Source organism: Chionomys nivalis, chromosome 18 (genome assembly GCF_950005125.1).
Source record: "Chionomys nivalis chromosome 18, mChiNiv1.1, whole genome shotgun sequence".
Lineage (NCBI taxonomy): Eukaryota > Metazoa > Chordata > Mammalia > Rodentia > Cricetidae > Chionomys > Chionomys nivalis.
The window spans coordinates 63,000,178-63,020,060 of NC_080103.1; the positions used below are offsets into that span (position 1 = coordinate 63,000,178).

The 19,883-nt window shown below is 43.1% G+C and overlaps 1 protein-coding gene across 3 annotated transcripts in view; it reads left to right on the forward strand.

The window, feature by feature from the left end:
• Positions 1-19,883, forward strand: part of Ptger3 (prostaglandin E receptor 3) — an 85,082-nt gene that overhangs the window by 22,372 nt on the left and 42,827 nt on the right. For all 3 annotated transcript variants that reach the window (XM_057793279.1, XM_057793280.1, XM_057793281.1), the window contains exon 2: positions 5,866-6,045. In XM_057793279.1, coding sequence (XP_057649262.1) covers positions 5,866-6,045 — 180 coding nt within the window. The remainder of the gene's footprint in view (positions 1-5,865; positions 6,046-19,883) is intronic.

Here is a 19,883-nt window from a genome sequence, read left to right on the forward strand (position 1 = left end):
AAGTCAAGAACCTGGAGACAGACCTGAAGCGCCACTCCACAGAGCAGCGTTTCTCACTGGTTCCTGCCTTGAGCACCTGCTCTGGTTTCCGTTGGCGATGGATTGGGACCTGTAAGACCTCTCCTCCCCAAGCCGGTTTTGGTCAGTGCTTTGTCACAATAAAAAAGGAACTAGGACACGAGGACATGTTTGTTCCCGCATGTCCCCTCTCCTGAACTGTGCTGTCTCTGAATGTCAAGGATTCTGCTGTAGAAGCCTGTGCCTTCCAGGGACAGAACCCTGGGCCGGAAGCAGGTGCACTGTACAGGCTGAAGGTCAACATGATTCCCTGCTGTCGCCTTTGAAAGTTCACTGCCAGGAAAAGATGTGAGCCCTGCATCAGAGAAGAGGAATTGTGTGATCCAAACTAATTGCCTGTCCTGAGCTGCAATCAGAACTGGATCTGACCTATGAAAGGACTTTAACTCTTAGGCAGCCTACAGCCTACAGTTCTGCTCCTGAGACCACCTTTCCCATAGCTTCATGAGTACTCACTTACAGTCTTTGGATTTTGTATTTCTCCTTTATTTACCCCAAAGATGTAAAGTTTCTCTCATGAGGAATTGATTTTCACTTCATAGCTTCTTCCTTTGTCTTTATTTTCTTTTCCAAATCAATTCTCTTTTGTCTTCCAACTTTATTCCAGAATTAATCAGAGAGTGTCCAACCAGATGGCTGTATACAGGGTCTCTAGTTCAGCTGGTGGTTTGCAAAACTCAGGGAGCAGAGGATGCTCCTGAAGCTGGCAATAGAAGGGAGGGGGGCACTGCCAACCTTGTTTTCAGTGTTTGGGAGTGGTGTGTCGCCGTGATAATTGCAAGGGGAGCTCCAGAAAGAGTGGGACCCAGAGGTGACCTGAACCAGCTAGAGAGCAGAGCGGCAGCTTGGAGAAGCCGTCACTCTTTCCCAACCCTCCAGCAATCCTTCACACCATGCAATTAGGTGCTTGAAACGGCCCAAACTGGTTTCAGCACAACGTGTTCATCAAAGGGCAGGGGATTTCCAGTGGAGCAGGTTGCTCTGCTGCAGCCCAACTGAACCCAGAGCAAAACATCATAGATAAAAATTGGCTTGCGGGGAAATTTCTCTTAAAGAATTACATTAGGAATGAAGTAAGGATGTGTAAATGTCCCATCATGGCGCCTAAGACCGGCTTGTCAGTTTTAATCTCCGCTACGCAAATTAGTTTGTCTGGGTGTGCTCATCTGTCAACTTCAACGGTACAATTAGCCGACAACTCAAGGCAAGGCATTATTGAACCATGAGGGTTAGTTCTGAAATTCTCTCAGAGTAAAACCCAAGTGCATAATATGAAGACTACTCTTGCTGGCTTGTGTTCACATCCATAAAAGAGCAGGGCCATGGGGTAGGAGCAGACTGTTTTCCCTTGAGATTGTTGCAAGAGTCCCACCTGGCTATGACCAGGGGCGAACATAAAAGTCACTGCTTTCTTTCTGTTCTGTTCCTGCATTTATAGTGTAGAGATTTCTCCTTCCAGCCAACACTCAGGGGAGAGGCAAAGAACCTTGGATGCTGCCACGTTACTCCCTTGGCCAGATCCCATGTTATGTGTGGCTGCTCAGAAAGAGCAGTGATCAAAGCATACATATATATATACTTATATATGTGTGTGTGTGTGGTTAAACATATATATTCAAACATATATATGTACATATCCTATGTATATTTATGTACATACAATATGCATGTATATATACAATACAAACACACACATATGTATATATTTGGTTAAAAAGAAAAAATAAAATCCCTTCTTTATGAGATGAATATGCTTTCTGTGTTCCTTCTCCCCTGAGCAAAGAGCAAAACTGCATCAATTGGTTCTACCAGAAGTCGTAGATGCATACTCAAGTTTTCTCTCAAAGTCTGAATGGTTTAAGAAAAATATCACCATCACAGATTCGCTCCTTGAGTGTAAGGAAACCCACAGGCAGATGCCAGCGGGCACTCTTATTCCAGAGGTGGCGTCTGAGGCCCAGCTCCCTTGTCTACAGTCAGCTGGAGATGGAGCAGTATGGGCGCTGCCTTCAACTCCAATTATCCGTGTGTTCTAGCACATCATTCCTGGGAAGAGCTGGTGCGCCTGCCTGGGTACCAGCTATTGCTTAGAGAATGTACTCATAATTTTATAACCACTGCATTGCCAGTGGGAAATTACCAACCACTAACCAGTTTAAGGTACAAGGAACCTAGCAAGTGGTATCCTTATCAATAAGTCCTCAAGCTCTTCCCGATAACACAGGGGATGGTGATTGTGTGGGTAGCTTCTAGGACACCTCCTCCTGAGCAGCAACTCAACAGGAAGTTTCTTGCACCTGGTGCTGGGCTCTTTGGTAGCTGTGGTCGGAGGAATATCGTCCCCTAGCCCTTCGTGTAGGTGGCTCCAACCACACCCTTTCCTATATACGTATACATTTTAGGACACTTATGCTTCTTCCAAACACCCTTAGTTTGTGTGCCCCATTCCCGTGCCCCACCTTCCCACCCCCTTCCCTCCTGCCTTCCCTCCGCATTTATCCCCTTCCCTCTTCATATCACTCATGTTTACTCGCCCACTCTCCCCATGGCCCCTTTCTAGTTACTGGTAATTACCAGTACTCCACGTTAAACACATAAATATGAAGATTCGAAGCTGGGCCCCTCATATAAGATAGAAGATGCAGCATTTGCCTTTCTGGGCCTGGGTGACCTTACTTGGTATAATGTTTTCCATTTCCGTTTATCTGCCAATATAATAACAGTTTCTCTTTACAGCTAAATAAAATTCCATCATGGATATTTAACATGTTTTTCACTATCTGTTCATCAGCTGACAGACATACAGGCTGTTTTCATGCCTTTGTTATTAAGAGTAGAACAGTGATGAACATGGATAAGTGGGTGTCTGTGGGCGCCTATATAGCAGGATATTGAGGCCTCTGGGTGTATGCCCAGGTTTGGTACAGCTGGGTCATAAGGCAAATTATTAATAGCTTATTGAAGAATCTCCAATGTCTGCACCAGTTTTCATATGGGGTCACACCCCACAGTTTAAGATGCTGTACCTTAAATGACAGGTGTGCATTTCCATGGTTCTGGAGACTGGGAACGCCAAGGTCCCGAAGCTTCCTGGTTTAGATCCTCATGAAAGCCAGTTTTCTGTCTTACAGATGCCTGTCTTCAGTTCAGGCTGCATCCTCACAGCTAGGACAGGACCTGGTACCTCTCACTCCCCCATCCCAGTACAGCGTGGGGGGAATGGGGGGCAGGGATAGCACTGGACAGGACAGGACAAGGGGCGGCGGGACGCCAGACAGATGACACACGGCAACTCCACCCTCTCGATCTCATCTAAGAACTGAGTTGCCTCTCTAAAAAACCAGGTCCAGCACCGTAACATGTGTTGATGCTGCAGACAGGAGCTCCAGAAAACACAGACATTCACTGCATGGCTGGACCAGCCTCGGTGACCCTTACTGCTCCCACTTAAACGTGTGTGCGAGGGCCATGAACGGGGGTGAGACTGTGGTCAGAGTGAAAGGCGCTGCGCAGGGTGAGGCAACAGTGTAGGGGAGACTCTCAAGTGTTGTGAAAGAGAATGTGCGGTTGGGAGTCTTTGGATTGTTAAGGAATGTCTAATTAAATCCGGGACATTCCAACAGAACACCCACAGCACGGTGAACCCCAAGAGAGGTCGTGTCCACAGACACGTCCTGTGAGCAGAGAACACAAGCCACATGCTTATAATTTGCACAGCCACATTTATTTCATTTTCCTTAGACTTTGTGTCTTTCACACCATGCGTCTCCACCCCATTCATTTCCCAGTCCCTTTGTATCCACCCTCTGCCCTTGCAGCCGCCCCCACCACACTTAAGAGAAAAGAGAGAAGGAAAGAATCAATCTCGTCATGGAAACTGTAGTGTGACACTGTGAGTCACACATAAACCCTTTTGTCCGTGTATCCTTACTTGCAAGTGTGCATTTCAGAGAGTCGTTGGTCTGGTCTGAGGCCTCTGGCTTCTGCTATGCTATTGATGCTGGGCCCTCACTGGGACTCCTCTTGGGGAAAAGTGGATAAGCAGCAAGGCTGTGTGTGTGTGTGTGCGAGTGTGTTATATATAAGTGAATGTTGGCTTATGTGAGCTACCACTCAAATGTGGTGTCAGAGGACGCTATAGCAGCTTTAGCCTCCAGGTTCCTGCCCTGCTTCAGTTTCTGTCCTGACTTCCTTCAGTGATGTCCTGACTTCCTTCAGGTGGAAGTCTAGGCCAAATAAACCCTTTCCAACCCTTTCCTTCCCCAGCTTTTGGTCATGGGGCTTCACCAAAGCAATAGAAACCATGCTAAGACACCTTGTGAGGACATGATCAGGAGCTATATAGTCTAGGCAGGTGAAGCAGCCCCTGTCTTTGCCTATGTTAATTAACTGGAGTTTTGAATGTAAACAGCTCTGTCAGGGATGGTGACACACATCACTTCTGCTCAGAAAGGCCCAGTGGTGTGGTTAGCATTCCTGGGCTGAAGAAATAAAGGCAAATTGCTCTTTTTGTGCTTGCTCCTGGGTTCATCCCTGATCCCCCTGTGTGCAGGGGTGGGGGGAGTGGGATAGGGTGGAGGGATCCTCTTTGCACCACCGCTCAGTAACTCTTTTAGTGGCCACTAAGTCTTGTGGGTATGAAATGCTTCTTTCTCCTCCATTTGTGTTTTTCTGATGAGTAATGATTTTGAACATCAGAACCCTTACATTTTTCTTCATATGAAAATAACAAATATTAATTAATAGGCCTATTAATTCAAATATAAATATATTTGCTTATGCACCATAGTGTTGTATTCATATATGTATTTTATAATATAGTCCTTCAAATATAAGCATCTGCTGGATGTCTGTCTGCTATCTGCTAAATATTGGTCTAGACCCAAATGCCCACCATCCTGGAGTTTGTTTTAACATGTAGATGGACCCCCCTCCCCCCAAAAATAAAAATAAAATACCATGTATGATGAAGTTTTTTATATCTACTGTATGTGAGCAAGTACTTTGCCTGCATGTATGTATTGTACACGTGTGCAGTGTCTAAAGAGAGCAAACAGGATGCTGGATCCTCTAGAAATGGAGTTACCAATGGCTGTGAGCTGCTATGTGGGTGCTGGGAATCAAACCCAAGTCTTCTGGAAGAGCAGCCAACATTCGCAGCCTCTGAGCCATCTCTGCAACCCCACAGCCTGTAGTTTAATGAGCTTAAATTTGAGTTTGGCTCAGCCATTTCACATCATTAAATCATGTGTTCTGTAACTGTAAAAGGGAAACGGTAATAATCACAATTTTTATGCACTAAATGTGTATGAATAACTTCCCACGATTCCATATTAGAGAAACAAAAAACAACAATGGGAATCACAGTAATGTGGTTGTATTTTTCTACTCATTCTAATTTTTCTTCAATGATAGATTTTAGTTAGAATTACTGGAATATTATACTTACTGTGTATTCATTATTGCTCAAGTATTAGGTCTCATTTGGCTTCAAACCTACTATGAATTTGGTTGATTTTGAGATCTGTTATACCCAGGTTTTTTAAGTTTCAAAAGCCAAGAACCCGAGAACCTACATGTTTTACAAAACTACATTATGTCAAATTGCCCAAAATGTGGGAAAATCTGTAGAACGGCCTGAACTCGGAGTGGGATTCTGTTACTGTGTCTGGACTGACCCTCGATTTAGCAGTGAGGTTATGCAGACGGCCTGCGTGGAGTCCTCTGCAGAAATGCCTGTGACCTTGTCAAGCTTCACGACAACAACTGTTTGTCCTTCTTTCTTAGATAATGATGCTGAGAATGATCTTCAATCAAACGTCCGTTGAGCACTGCAAGACACAGATGGGAAAGGAGAGAGAATGCAACTCCTTCCTCATTGCAGTTCGCCTGGCTTCGCTGAACCAGATCCTGGACCCCTGGGTTTATCTGCTGCTAAGAAAGATCCTTCTTCGGAAGTTCTGTCAGGTAGCAAATGCCGTCTCCAGCTGCTCTAGCGATGTACAGAAAGGGCAGCCCATCTCATTGTCTAACGAAATCGTACAGTCAGGGCCGTGAAAGTGAACATAGCCAATGTGCACACAGCTTTTGCAGCCAATATCCCTCGGACCGCGGCATCTGTGGTATGCTGCTGTTTATGCTTTGGAATGGAATTTTTGATATAAAGCTGGATGGTCTGAGGAGCATAGATAATCCCTTTTGTGCCAAAATCTTGAAATACAAACAGAGGAAAATCTGTTAATATTAGTCTAGCAGTTTGAGTCTCTGCCATTTGTGGCTGAATATGGGGTTATTTATGTGTTGAAACACTTATGATAAATGACCTTGAGCTACTTGGGGTACAGAGAGTTGCTGTCACAGCACACTGTGTGTGGGGAGTTTGGAGTGTAAACCCTTGGGTAGGGGACCAGGCCATAGAGATTTGTTTTGTCCAACAACATTGGTTGTGTTCTCTTTCATCATTGTTTCTGTGACTTTTGCTTCCTCCATTTTTTCACTCAAATTTTAAAGAATCTAGTTGTGTTTTTAAAAGTGTATAAGCTATCCACTATCCACAAATGTGTTGCTTTGATGCTATTTAAATATTAAATATTGTTCAATACATTGTTAACTCATAACCCTACAAAACTTAACTTTTGGTTGGGTTGGTCAGGGAGTTTACTCCTTAACTATATAAGAACTGGTTCCACTTTTCCAAATACAAAAGTTTCTGTCCACCCATTGCTGAATGTTCTTTCCTTTGAATACATTTTGCATTCTCAGAAGTCCGGGGGAGAGTCATAGCTAATCTATGAGAGTCAGGAAGCTACATTTCAGAATGCTACCTAAAGACTGGATTGAGAACTGTTCCAACTAATGTTCTCTGGTCTTTAAATACCAATTCTCATTCTAGAGCCAACAGGAATATAGAAACTAAATAGAGATGTTTTCGTGCCAGCTTTCTTATAAGATAGGAATATTAATGATGGCTTCTCTTCCCCCTTGCCCTGCCCTTGGTGAATGCTATTACACAGTTCTGCTGCTGGATTGGCTTTTCACACCGCTATAAGGGCACACGGCTTGACGCTTTGGCTTAGTGTCTTCTTGTGGCACAGGTCAATTACAACCAGAAGCTTTGGGATTTGAAGGGTTAAAAGTTACCCCACAAAGACTGGGCTCCTTCAGGACCATCCCATTTACTGCCTTTATTCTTTGTCACACACCCCCATTTTGCCAGTTCAATAATTTTGCCAGTTAATGTGAAGATTTTGATTTGTACTTTATTGCTCCCTAGTTTCTTCAAAGCTTGGGATTTCTTTCTGCTTCTTACATAGTGGCATTTTCTTTGTGGTTAGTACCAGTCTGGATGACAGTTGATTGTAACTGTTACAATGTATCTGTTAGGTCAATTATGCCCACTGGCCTGGATGAATTAGGATAATTAGTCTAAATGATCACATAAAAGTGAGTCAGAATATAAAGTCTAGTGGAGGTGCTGTCACCACCCGGGATGGCTCCATAATCCAGATGTTAAAACAAAGACATAAATATAGGGCTATATATACTAGCCTTGTTATAAAAATCTCTCTTAGATATGTTTCATAGAGTATAGGACAACATTATCCTCCCCCATCCTCAAACAACTGTATCCAAAAGAGGCTTTGTTTGCCTTTGAAGTGTTCTGAGACCTTCTATGATGAAGTAGATACACACTGCTGGATTTGAGTGGTGAAATGTAATTTTGTTGCTGCTTCCCTGACTTACCTTTCACTTTCACTTACTGTAGCATCTGGAATATAGGACTTTCCAATAAACCTTGTACAGTGGAAGAGTGAATGAGATTCTGCCAAAAACTTCTGCTCACTCTTGGGGCAGATGACACATCTGTTACAGCTTGTCCAGCCTTAAGGCAAATGGCTTCTTATTTAGTTGAGTAAACAGAGCTCTGCCCTTAGAAAAGTTTGCTGTATGGTTGTATGGTACGTGCCATCTGTATTCATTGTCTAGAGGATGCATCTTCAGCTGGTAAAGAGACGACTAGCAAAAGGACATCATTTTTCATCAAGCTGCAAACACAGATCAGGCTGAAATGTACCCTTGGCTACGAAACCCATTCCTGCCCAAGGGTTCCATAGCAGAAGTAAATGAGTGGCTGTTTTTGACCAAGCTTGAAAAGGAGTCAGAAAGGGAAGAAACTGTAAGTTTTGTTATCTGAGAAACAATTGGATAGGAAGTAAAAATCCTCCACAGTCTCAGCTTGGGATGGTTGGAGTTCAGTGATGTGCTGTGGAGAAAGGGGGCTTCTGCCAGCAGAAGGTGGCATCTCGATCTCTGAGTTTGATTAACTGGCCTTGAAGTTTACTCCCAGACAGCTGGTTTGTCATGCATATGTATCCACAGGAATAAGAATGCATGCATAGATTATAGCTCTTTTCTGAACTTGAAAGTATTCATTAGAATCTCAAAAAAACCGCACAGAAAGAACAAGTGAATTAAATGTAGAGACGCATTTAAAATTAATAAGTGTCTATGGTTTTCAAATGAATTTAGGCTTCATGTTATGTCATAGATGCCAGAGACGATACGTTGTCAAATACAAAGAGTTAATGTTTCAAATAAAATGGACTTTGCAAATATCTTCAGTTGGAGAAGCAAAATGTGTTACTGTAACTTCTCAGACTACAGAAGTAGAGGCCAGATGATCACCCCAAATTGAAGCTACTCTGGCTTAAGGGGTGATTTCCTGCCAGCCAGGCAACACAGAGACTGCATCTCAAAAAACAACACCACCAAAACAATGAGATTTATCAAATTTGCCTAATGCTGTATACCAAGATATTTTAAACAAATATGTTTAATCACAATAGGTTTAAACTATTCTGAAATGAAAGTATATGCATATTTCTGCTTAATTCTTCTTTATCTCATAAAAGATCTCTTGACTGAGTTATAGCAAAATATTATAAAATGTCCCATATATTAAGACTAAAAATTCATAGGCAGGACCCGAACTGGTGGCACCTTGGCTGTATCCTGTTGCTTGAACTTTAGATGGATTTGATTCTTTATTTTACCAATGGTTTTCACAGTGTTATTGGTTGGGGCCCTAAATTAGTCACTGGCTGTCAGACTTCCCAGCATAAAAATTATTCAGTCATTCAATAGCACTTCAGGCTTGAGAGCAAACCAGAGATGGAAATAAGAAAACTTTGTTCTTTTACATTTGTTGGTGTGTGTGTTTCCTTGCATAGTTTTTAGATTCTGGAAAAATCAAGATTTATTGAGAAGCCAGGGGAGATGTATGCAATTTACATACTCTTCAAGATTCTTGGTGGTTTAGAAAGGGTAGCCATGTGGGTGTGGGGTGAGAGTGGAGAACATGGAGATAGTACGGAGAGTTGTCCACTGCAACCCGTTAAAATTCTTGGTCTTTTAAGGCTGACTCAGAGGCAGAGACAGGAATGGACTTCATTTACCCTTACACACTGCTCACCCTGAAGACAAGGAGGTGTGGCCTGGACTTGTTTTTGTAAAAGAAAATGATAAACTTATTCACTCAGATAATCACTAAATGAGAGAGAGGGAGGGAGGGAGGGATGGAGGGAGGGAAGGAGGAAGAGGGAAAGAGTTGGAGGACTGAACCTATTGTCACAGCAATTACTGTGGTCGGCTCACAACCAAGAAACACAATCCCACAATCTGGTGTGTGGTTCTGGCCACATCGGCACTTGAAGCTCCACTGCAGAGCGCAAACAGGGAGTTCCCCACTCTCCTCACTGCGTCCTCCCCACATGCTCAGCAATGCAGGAAAATGCGTCTTACCACCTTGTGTAAGCTTTTTGGGTGTTTCTCTGCAGTGTATTTAAATATACCTTTCATGTGTTTTACAGTCGATACTCGATATTATGTAGACAGAGAATGAATGTATGAGATGTATATCAGAGTTATGACTGCATCCAAGGACAGCTTCTCTGTGTATTTAATAAATGCCTGTTATTTATGGAGTCTGTCAATGGAAAATAAAACAAATGATCTGAAATGTCCCTGTCTTTATTTCTAGATCACAGGAATGTTTTCTTGTCTGGGATATCTTCTTTACTATGGTATCTTTCTGATTTCCTACTTGTTCTGCTTGGTCAGATAAAAGCTCAGTGTCCTGGAACAGCCATGTCCTGTTGGAACGACTGGTCGGTTTTGATTCTGATTCCAGAACCCTGTGCAGAACATCACTAATTCTTTCCACACTGGAGAGATGCTCTGTCCGCATTTTCAGTATATTCTCTCTCTCTGTTGTAACCTCCAGATTGCTGTTTTTAACACAAAACCCCATTCATAAATTCCTTGCTCTTGCGGATTCTGCTGTAAACACTGGCCCCTGAGGTAAGAACAGTCCTTGTGCATATCAGAGCTTTTGCCTAACAGTCCCTAGTGTTGATGAGAATGTGTACCTGTCTCACATTGAGCTCTGTAGGTGGTGAAATACCAGGATTCATTTTTTAAAAATTCAGGTTTTGGGGGGTGTATAGTGGGATGGCTGAGCAGATAGGGGGATTGGAGATCCACATGGTAGAGGGAGGAACAGCTCCAGGAGACTGTCATCAGATCTCCACATGCAACCCTGGCACATATATGCACATATATGCACTCACACACAGAGAGAAAGACAGGCAGGCAGCAGATACAGATACAGAGAACACACAGAGTCACACACAGAAACACACACACAGGCACTCATGCATAGACACACACAGAGACTCACACACACACACACACACACACACACGCACAGACTTTGCAGTAGACTCTAGTTCAGGCTTTGCACTTACAATCCAGAGAAAGGAAGGGAGCAATTTTGATGACAACGTCACCGTGACATGTGAGCCCTGTGAATCAACGGGCAACGTTTCATTGTGTTTTGGAGAAGCAGACTCTGCTAGCCTGGAGAGAGGATTTAGAGAACTTTTCACCTCATGTCTCCCAAAACTTACAGCTTCCGAGGTTATCAGACTGATTCTAACTAGACCCACCCTTCTCTTTGTATTTGTCAGACAGAAGAAGTGACCAGGCCACTCAGCTGGGTACTGCAGACACTGGGGCAGATTTTGGCTTTTTTAGTCGGCTTATTATGCAGCCTTCTGGCCTTCACTCACAGCATGCCAGCAATATGCCCCTAACAAGGGCAAGAAACATTATTCTCGGGCTTTGCCAGTTAGACCAGGAGGACATGTTGGACCCCAATAGAAACCTGGGCTTTGAAGAAGGGACCGTGGATGCAGGTGGGTCTGTGTCCCTTGTGGTGCTGTTCCCTGAAGCCAAGCACTGGAGTGTGTGTGTGTGTGTGTGTGTGTGTGTGTGTGTGTGGCTGCACAAAACTGCAGCAACACCACATCAACAATGCCTGGGTCACAGTGGTCTGACCGGCTTCAGAGTGGTCTGACCAGCTTCCATAAGCTTGCAAGCCTACAGAAGAAGAGGTACGCTTTCTCAGGAGTATTGTCTTTCTGTTGACGCCCCGACATCTATTCTGATGTCTTACAAGCGATCGCTGATATGAGTCTCTGTAATTAAGGACACGTTTCCTAGGGGGTCCTTGTAGAGCCATTCTTTAAGGGGTCTCTCATCTGCCTGGTGCCCATGACTGAAGTACAGAACATGCATTTCCTCGGAAGGCAATCTCTGTCACAGGCAGTGGATACTAAAGAAAGGTCAGTGAGTGAGTTGCCTAGGCTGGGTCCTTCAAACACAGAATTTCTACTAAATGCTTTGATTGCAAGTTCGATCCCCTCCTTGTGCACAGTAAGAGGACTTCTGAGATGTATCATATAGAACACAGTGCTGACTCTATTACCATAACTGAGCATCTCTGGACTTCCTTGAAAGTACGTGGTGAAGGGATCTCACTGAATTTCTTCATGAGTCAGGGACTGAGTGAATTTTCCTGTTTTATAAACAAAGCTGAAGCTGTAACCGAGTTACTTCCTGGTGGACATGGACACCCCATGATGGTCTCCATCCGTACCCATGGGAGCAGACAGGAACACGCAGGGTAAAGTGACTTCGCCAAGCTACTGTCACTTAGAAACTGCTGCTGCATGGCCCCCCCTAGGAAGAGCTGATCTGAGCAGAACCAAGTTCTCTCTCTGTCTGTCTGTCTCCGTCTCTCGCTCGCTCTCGCTCTAGCTCTCTCGCTCTCTCTTTGTCTCTCTCTCGCGCTCTCACTCTTGCTCTCTCGCTCGCTCTCTCTCCTTTCTGGTGCTGGGAACCAAATGCAGGGCTTTGTGCTTGTCTGGAGAGCATCGTCCTCCATGGGTAATCTCTTGAAACAATTCTTTTTTTTAAGTAAACGTTATCCAATGGCTCATTTGCCTTAACACAAAGAGGATTCTTTTGCTTTTTCCTGTGTGCTTTTCTTCCAGCAAGAAAGACTTAGGATGATATTCAGAATTCAATGAGAAGCCGAGGTCTGGTCCTGAGTACAGTCTACACACAAACAGGCTAACGATGAGAATGTAGCTCCATGTTATTAAGAGGTAAAGCGAACACAGAGCTATTGCTACTTCTGTGTGAACCCCAGCTGCGCATAGCACTGCTATTTCAAATGCAGGCAGCAGAAATGACCTAGCGGTCGAATCTTTGCATGGGCACAGCCCACAGATGTCCTTGCAAATGTAAAATCGGTCAAGCCCTGGGCCAACCTTTCACACTGAGCTGTTGCCTTCAGTAGAGAGTTGCACCATATTTTATGGTCTGAGCTTCTCTGGGAAAAAGAATGGAGTGCTTTGTGAAATTTATCTCTGCGTTGCTCTTGCTTCATAAATGAAGATGGAAATGAAATCTTAGAGCCTTATAAAAAAATCGCATCAATTAGAAATTGCTCTCTAATACAGAAGTGGGCTGTATTTAGGATGTGTGTGCAGACTCTGCATTTAGGATGTGTGTGCAGACTCACACAGCTGTACAAGCGTGTGTTTGACATTGCATGGGGATTCTCAAGGGCCAGTGGTTTATAAAAGATTCCCCAAAGGTCACTTTCGGAGGAAAATGATTGCCTGCTGGTATTTCATGGCCATGTAAAAACTTCTCCTAACATCGTAATTTTCCAAATTATGGGGCATGGTAACAAAAGTAATTCTTACTGAAAATTATCATAGAAATATTAATATATGGCTGAGAGTGATTACTAACCTAAGTGCTGTACATCCTTAACTAGGCTTGTTCATCAGCAGGTTTCCCTGTTCCGTGGCCGTTTTGGTATTCCTGATACAATCTGTTCAGAAGATTAATAATTTAAAGTATTCTAAACTATTCTTCAAATAAAACCATTTTGCAAAAAATGATTTCTAAGTTTTTGTGAGCAGAAGTAAAAGAGGAAGTCTCCCATACTGGGCAAAGAGTCAGAGAGGAGTCTAACCATTGGACTGGTTATTTACTGCTTATTGGTTCTTGATAAGTCAATGAGTCTTTTTGAACCTGAATTTTCCAGCCAAGCCACGATTATTAGGCTGAGGTCTCAGATACTGCTAAGAATGCTATTCTGGTGGCTGCTGTTGCCCTATCACCCTCCTCTCACTAGAGGAGCACCACCGGATAACTAACTGTAGCTGTTACTACCGGATAACGAACCATAGCCATTCCCACCAGAGAACTAACCATAGCTGTTACCACCAGAGAACTAACCGTAGACATTCCCACCAGAGAACTAACCGTAGACATTCCCACCAGAGAACTAACCATAGCTGTTCCCACCAGAGAACTAACCGTAGCTGTTCCCACCAGAGAACTAACCGTAGCTGTTCCCACCGGAGAACTAACGTAGCTGTTCCCACCGGAGAACTAACCGTAGCTGTTCCCACCAGAGAACTAACTGTAGCCATTCCCACTGGAGAACTATCTGTAACCGGTCCCATCTCAAGCTCACCCGGCAGCTTCTCCTGTCAGGGTTAGGCACTCACATTCTCACTAGAACACTTAAGTCCTCTTAGAAAAGATGCTTCATTTCTTTTGGATTTATCCATAAAGTTGGGACTTCATACACGTATGAACCATCTTCACACCAAAAAATGAGGAAACTCTTAGTCTCTGAAAATGTCATGAATTTTCTTCCCCAGTTACACAACACAAACATATCGTAGCAACTCATAGGAGACAGAGCAAGGACAGCACATGGTTTGGTTGCTTTCCCTTCAGGATGGTTTTTAGTTCCCACCCTCAGAGCTGTAAGATGCTGACCTCCTTTACAACCCAGCTGCGTGGTTCTGGAACACTAGGGCCTTCTGTTAGCTAAGACAATGCTTTGACTCCAGATCCAGCCACACTTCCCAGTCCTGCATTTTCAGTTGTCAGATGCTGCATACTCTATTCATGTGCATGCATGTGTGTGCATGTCCATGCATATGTGTGTGTGTCCTCATGTGTGTTTATGCCTGAGAAAACGCACCTCAGAAACTAGGTCATGGAAATACACCACATTTGTGTATTCCTCTGTGTGTGTGATCTGTCCATTATAACTCATCGTGTGATTTTTCTAAATATGTTTTTTCTTAAATAATTTTTGGTAAATGTACAAATTCCTTTTTTTGTTTGTTTGTTTTTTTGAGACAGTGTTTCTCTGTAGTGTTGTTGTTGTTGTTGTTGTTTGAGCCTGTCCTGGATCTAGCTCTTGTAGACCAGGCTGGCCTTGAACTCACAAAGACCTGTCTGCCTCGGCCTCCCCCAGTGCTGGGATTAAAGGCGTGTGCCACCACCACCCGGCATAAATGTATAAATTCTTAAGAAAAACTCAGAGGAAAGGGATGTTGTGAGATAAATCTGGTCAAAATACATGGTGTTCCTGAAGTTATGTTTCTAAAGCCCTTCACTATGGGCAACAAATGTGCCAATAAATATGGTTTACAGAAATCAAATAGTGCCAGAGGCTCACTGTGAGGCTCACCGTGAGGCCTGCAGTCCCACCCTAGCCCCACACCGCCACACTGTTCCTTCCTGGCCTCTATCAATAGCTTATTTCTGACTAATGTGTGTGTTGCTTGCTTATGCTGACATCATCAAACACCACACACTGACCACGGCTGTCTCCTATCCATTCTCTCTTTGTAGTACAGTTTTAATCCATCCTTTTATCTCTTTTTAAGAATACATTTTTAGTCCATCCTTCTATCTCTCTTTATTGAATTCCCTGTTCTCTGGACACCATGTCTTAATTTTTAAATCATCCACTATTTTTATCACATTTGCTTTCAAAACGGGCTTCTCGTTAGGAAAATGTGTCAAGAGCCAAACTCTCAGTTGGGCATGGTGGCAGATGGATGTCATCCCAGCACTGGAGAGGCTGAGGTAGCTGGATTTGAAGTTGAAACTAGACTGGACTGTAGGACCCTATCACAAAACATAAGTGAACAAAATTTAGCATTCCTGGGAATCTTCAAATGAATGCACACAAATGGAACAGCAATGATAATGACAGTGTAGACGCCATTTCATGATGTTATTCACGGGCCTGCAGACCCTGTGCCTATAGACGAGGTAGGTCTATCATCAGGATGTGCTGGAGGAGTCTGAGGGTCACTAGAAGTAAATACCCAACCATGTCCACAGATGGAATGGGAGCAGTGCTGGGGTTCACACCTATTCTCATCTTAAATATCACGTAATCCCTCCCCAAAGGATTGCAGCTATAGGCATTTTCTGAAGCTCTGAGTCTACCTCTGAGGGTAGAAGGTAGAGGCGTTCTCAGAAGCTCTGCTGAAGGAAGTCTTTGACTCCACTGAAGCTGAGACATTCTGAAAAGCCAGACCCATCTTCTGCAGACACAAGGAGCCAGCTTTTTCAACAGGATTGATTATTAGACCAGCAAACAAGACTCTCATCAAAAACTGGTATGCCCATACGTCTAATCTGAGCATTTGCACAGAGCTGCAAACTGCGGGGCTCTTCCTTGCTAGATGCGTGAGCAGTGGACGGGAGACCTGCCGGAGGTGGTGGGTGGTTGGCAGAAGTGGCAGGCACTTCCTGCCCAGGCCTGTGGGTTTTGCAGAAGCTATGTTTGTCACAATTGTTTTATTCAAGACCACATCTCTCTCCCAACCCTGTGTTCTTTGCATCTCCAGTCTTTAGCTTGGGAGCAGACTTGCTGAGAAGCTGAAAAGCAAAGGCTTAGCCTCGTATTTACAGGGTGGCATTCAGGACTGAAGATAGGAGAGCCAGCCCCTGTCAGCAGTGAAATCATCCCCTCTGCCAAATTTTGAAACTCGTTCTCACTTCTTCCTGCAAAATGCAATTTTGGGTGCAGACTGTATTTTGTCTTTGAGAAAGAGAAATAACTCCTGGCTCTCTTTTTGAGTTTTCCTTTCCCTGTTGGTGTGTTTAGCGTTTTATTCTCCCGCTGTCTCAGCACATTGCTCTCCTGTCCCCTGGTCACACTGACTAGACCAGTGGAGAACATTTTTTTTTCTCAAGGGAATAAAATTTCAACATCTCTAAACTCAATTTCTGCTGTTATTGCTCAGTGAATTCTGAAGGCAAGCTACCCAGAGTGTTAGTGAGTTGAAAATCGGTACACATTGGAATCTATAGCTGATCTCATTTTTTATGATAGCTTTTGACTACTTCAACATAAGCTGAAGTTCTCAGGCATCTTGGGAACCCAGGGAAGTTTATTTCGAGTGGCTTTAACACATTTCTTATATTTATTTAAAATTTTGTTTTTATCAGCCTAGAGTTAATTAAACCAAATTAAATGAGCTGCTTAGGGGAAAATTAGTGATGATTTCCCTCTGCTGGCCAGCTTCTATGCAGTTTGCATTGGATATGGCGTCTAGAAGTCTTCATGATAGTTATCAGTAATTATATAATTTTTAAATTATATAATAATTGATGGACCTCATCTTATGGGAGCAGGATTTAATAAGACAATGGTTAAAAAAATTGAAGTAGCAAGGAAAGACTGAACCTCATGGTTTCATTGAAGAAAGCACAGTCTTGCATCTCTCTGACTAAGGAAAGGCAGACTCAGCATTAACACCCTTCACATTTTCCTAGCACCACCGTTGGGAAGAGAAGAATATCCTAGAGGCAAGAGGCAAGCAGGATGCCAGTTGACTGGTGGGGACTGTGTTTGGAAGGGAAGTGTTTCATTCAGCGAACCTCCATGACAATGAAAACATGTCTTTGGGGATCATCTAAGATTCAAACTTGAGGTAATAACAATGGGATTTGAAAGAAGCGGTGTAAATGCTCGTAAGATTTTTGTAGGAAGAAGTGAGATACTTGCATTTGTCATATAGGGCAGCTGTGATAATTAAAGAAAGAGATATAAATCTTTTGAAGAGTGAGGGAGCACCAATTTGGAGGGGGTATTGCTGCTTAGCAGAGGGGGAAGAAGAGGCAGCTGCAGTGGAGCAAACCTGAGAAATCCATCATACCGCACAGTCGCATGAAGAAAGATATCCTGACTCCAGGACTCATGTCTTGCTGTTGTCTTCAGAGACCTAAACATGCAATGTTGTCTTTGAGAGCATGGAGCATAAAATTAGCTTCGTTAATTTACTCACTGGGTGATCTTAGTCAAATGTCATTTCTCTAATCTTGAATTTGGCTATGAGTGGATGTAACAGTTTTATATAAGAACACATTTATTGTAAGAATTACATGAAATAATGCGAACATAAGCACACAGTAAGGTTGCTTCATTTTTGTAAGTTATTGGCATTGAAGCAAAGCTTAGAAGACAAGTGGTCTCCAGTCTTCAAATGAAGCTAAGTGTATTCACCACTGTCCTCACCCACCTCAGAATAAGAGAGGAGAGAACGGATGTGGACCAGCTCCATAGAAAGTAGGAGAATTTATAGGAAACATCAAAACATGCATATCTGAGATCTTAATTTTATTTTATTTATCAAACTATTGCTATCTAGCCCAGACTGACTGGTGCTGGTGACCCTCCCACCTCAGGCTCTCAAGGGCTGAGATTACAAACATTAGAGCCACCTTGCTTGGGCTATAATTCAAGTTTCAATCTGTCTTTGTGAGATAAGAAACTATGTAACAATTCAAAAATGGTCATTTGAGAAGTTCCTGTTTCTGTTTCCCTCTGCAGAACTCGACTCACACTCCCCATCTTAGGCACACCAGTCTCTCCTGTCAGGTTGACTGACCTTTGCTCAGTACTAGCTGGGCAGATTGGCATGACATCCACCTCTGCTACAGACAGACAGACAGACACACACACACACCCCTCAACCTCCTTCTCTGCCAAGGGACACTAGGTTCATGAATTCTAGTTTACAGGAACTGCATTATTTTAGAGAGGCAAACCTGTTGGCACACAGGCTGGCCTCTTGATAAAGTACTTATGCATTCTAATTGTTGCCATTAATTCATGTATAAAATCATCAACAGACCTATCACGATAAAAGCAAAGCAATACTTTGTATGCACACAGGATCATTCTTTTTGTGTTTGTCTAGGGATGGATTAATTAGCAAATCGAACTATCAAAGAATGTTGGACCACATTGCATTTGAGAATAACATAATAAAAGGCCATTAAATGGGTTTGATTAGGATGGAAGCAATCACAAGTCTCATAGCATTTGGATTCTAAACAATCCTTTAAGACCCCACTTCTGCCCTGGTTTTGTTTCTGTAAAGGAAGGGATATGTATGGGGATATCTGGTTTGTGTAGGGTTGGATTACCAATTTAATTACAAATGGATTGTTTGGTTTCTTTAAGTCTCCATAAATCTTTAATGGACATGGTTAATGTGGAACTCCATCCCCAGGAACCGAACTTTGTCAGCACACATACCAATCAAAGATTGTCTGATTCTTCAAAACTGTTTTGGTGTTTATTCATTATGCTTAGAGCTTAAATATTTTCCCAAAATAGAAATAGGCTTGTTTATACTTTTCATTACATATACAACATATATTCATGTGTGAAATCCCAACAGTGGAGAAAGCACAGAGAGGGAAATGATGTGATGCTGTTCAGAGACAGCCACCATCATCAATCCCTTTGAAATGCTGGTCCTTGAAAGTCTCTCCTCAAGCCTGGCTGTATCCAAGAGCCGGTATTTAATCTGGGGCCTCTGGTGTGCCTTATCCACTGTACAGGGTGAACATTTAAATTACCCATCCTTTATCTGAGCCCTAAGGGAAACTGGTGGGAAAAAAATGAAGCAAGTTTCCTTGTTCACTGAACAGTGGCCTCTTTTCTGAGGGCTCTAGGTCTGTTCCAGTTCAATGAAGTGTGGAGAAGGGGGCAAACTTTGGGATCTTGCTATGAAGTGTGTCCACAGGGTTAAACACAGACTTTCAGACTTTTGTGGCTGCATGCGGCAGTAGACAGCCCCAGGTCAAGGGCACTGTGCTCAAGAAATCTATAGGATTGTGGCAAGTTTGTATTCTTTAGAGCTGAATTTTCCTAAGTCATATTGGAAAGGAGCAAGCGTGTGTGTCTGTGTGTCTGTCCATGCATGTATCTGTGTCTATCTGTGAGTACCTTTGTGTGTGTCTGTGTTTGTGTATGTATGTGTATCTGTGTGTTCCCTTGTCTGTCGGTATCTATACCTGTGTGCATCTGTGTGTGTCTACGTTTAAATCTGTGTACATATATATCTATATGTTTGTGTGTCTTTGTGTCTATATATGTGAGTTTTGTGTTTATGTTTATCTTTATATGTGTGCGCCTCTGTGTGTGTGCATAGATGTATGTCTCTGTATATACATGTGTCTATGTGTGTGTACCTGTATAACTGTGTGTGTGCATGTTTGTATCTGAGTGTGCCTGTGTTTATGTCTGTGTTTGTGTGTGTCAGTGTGTATAT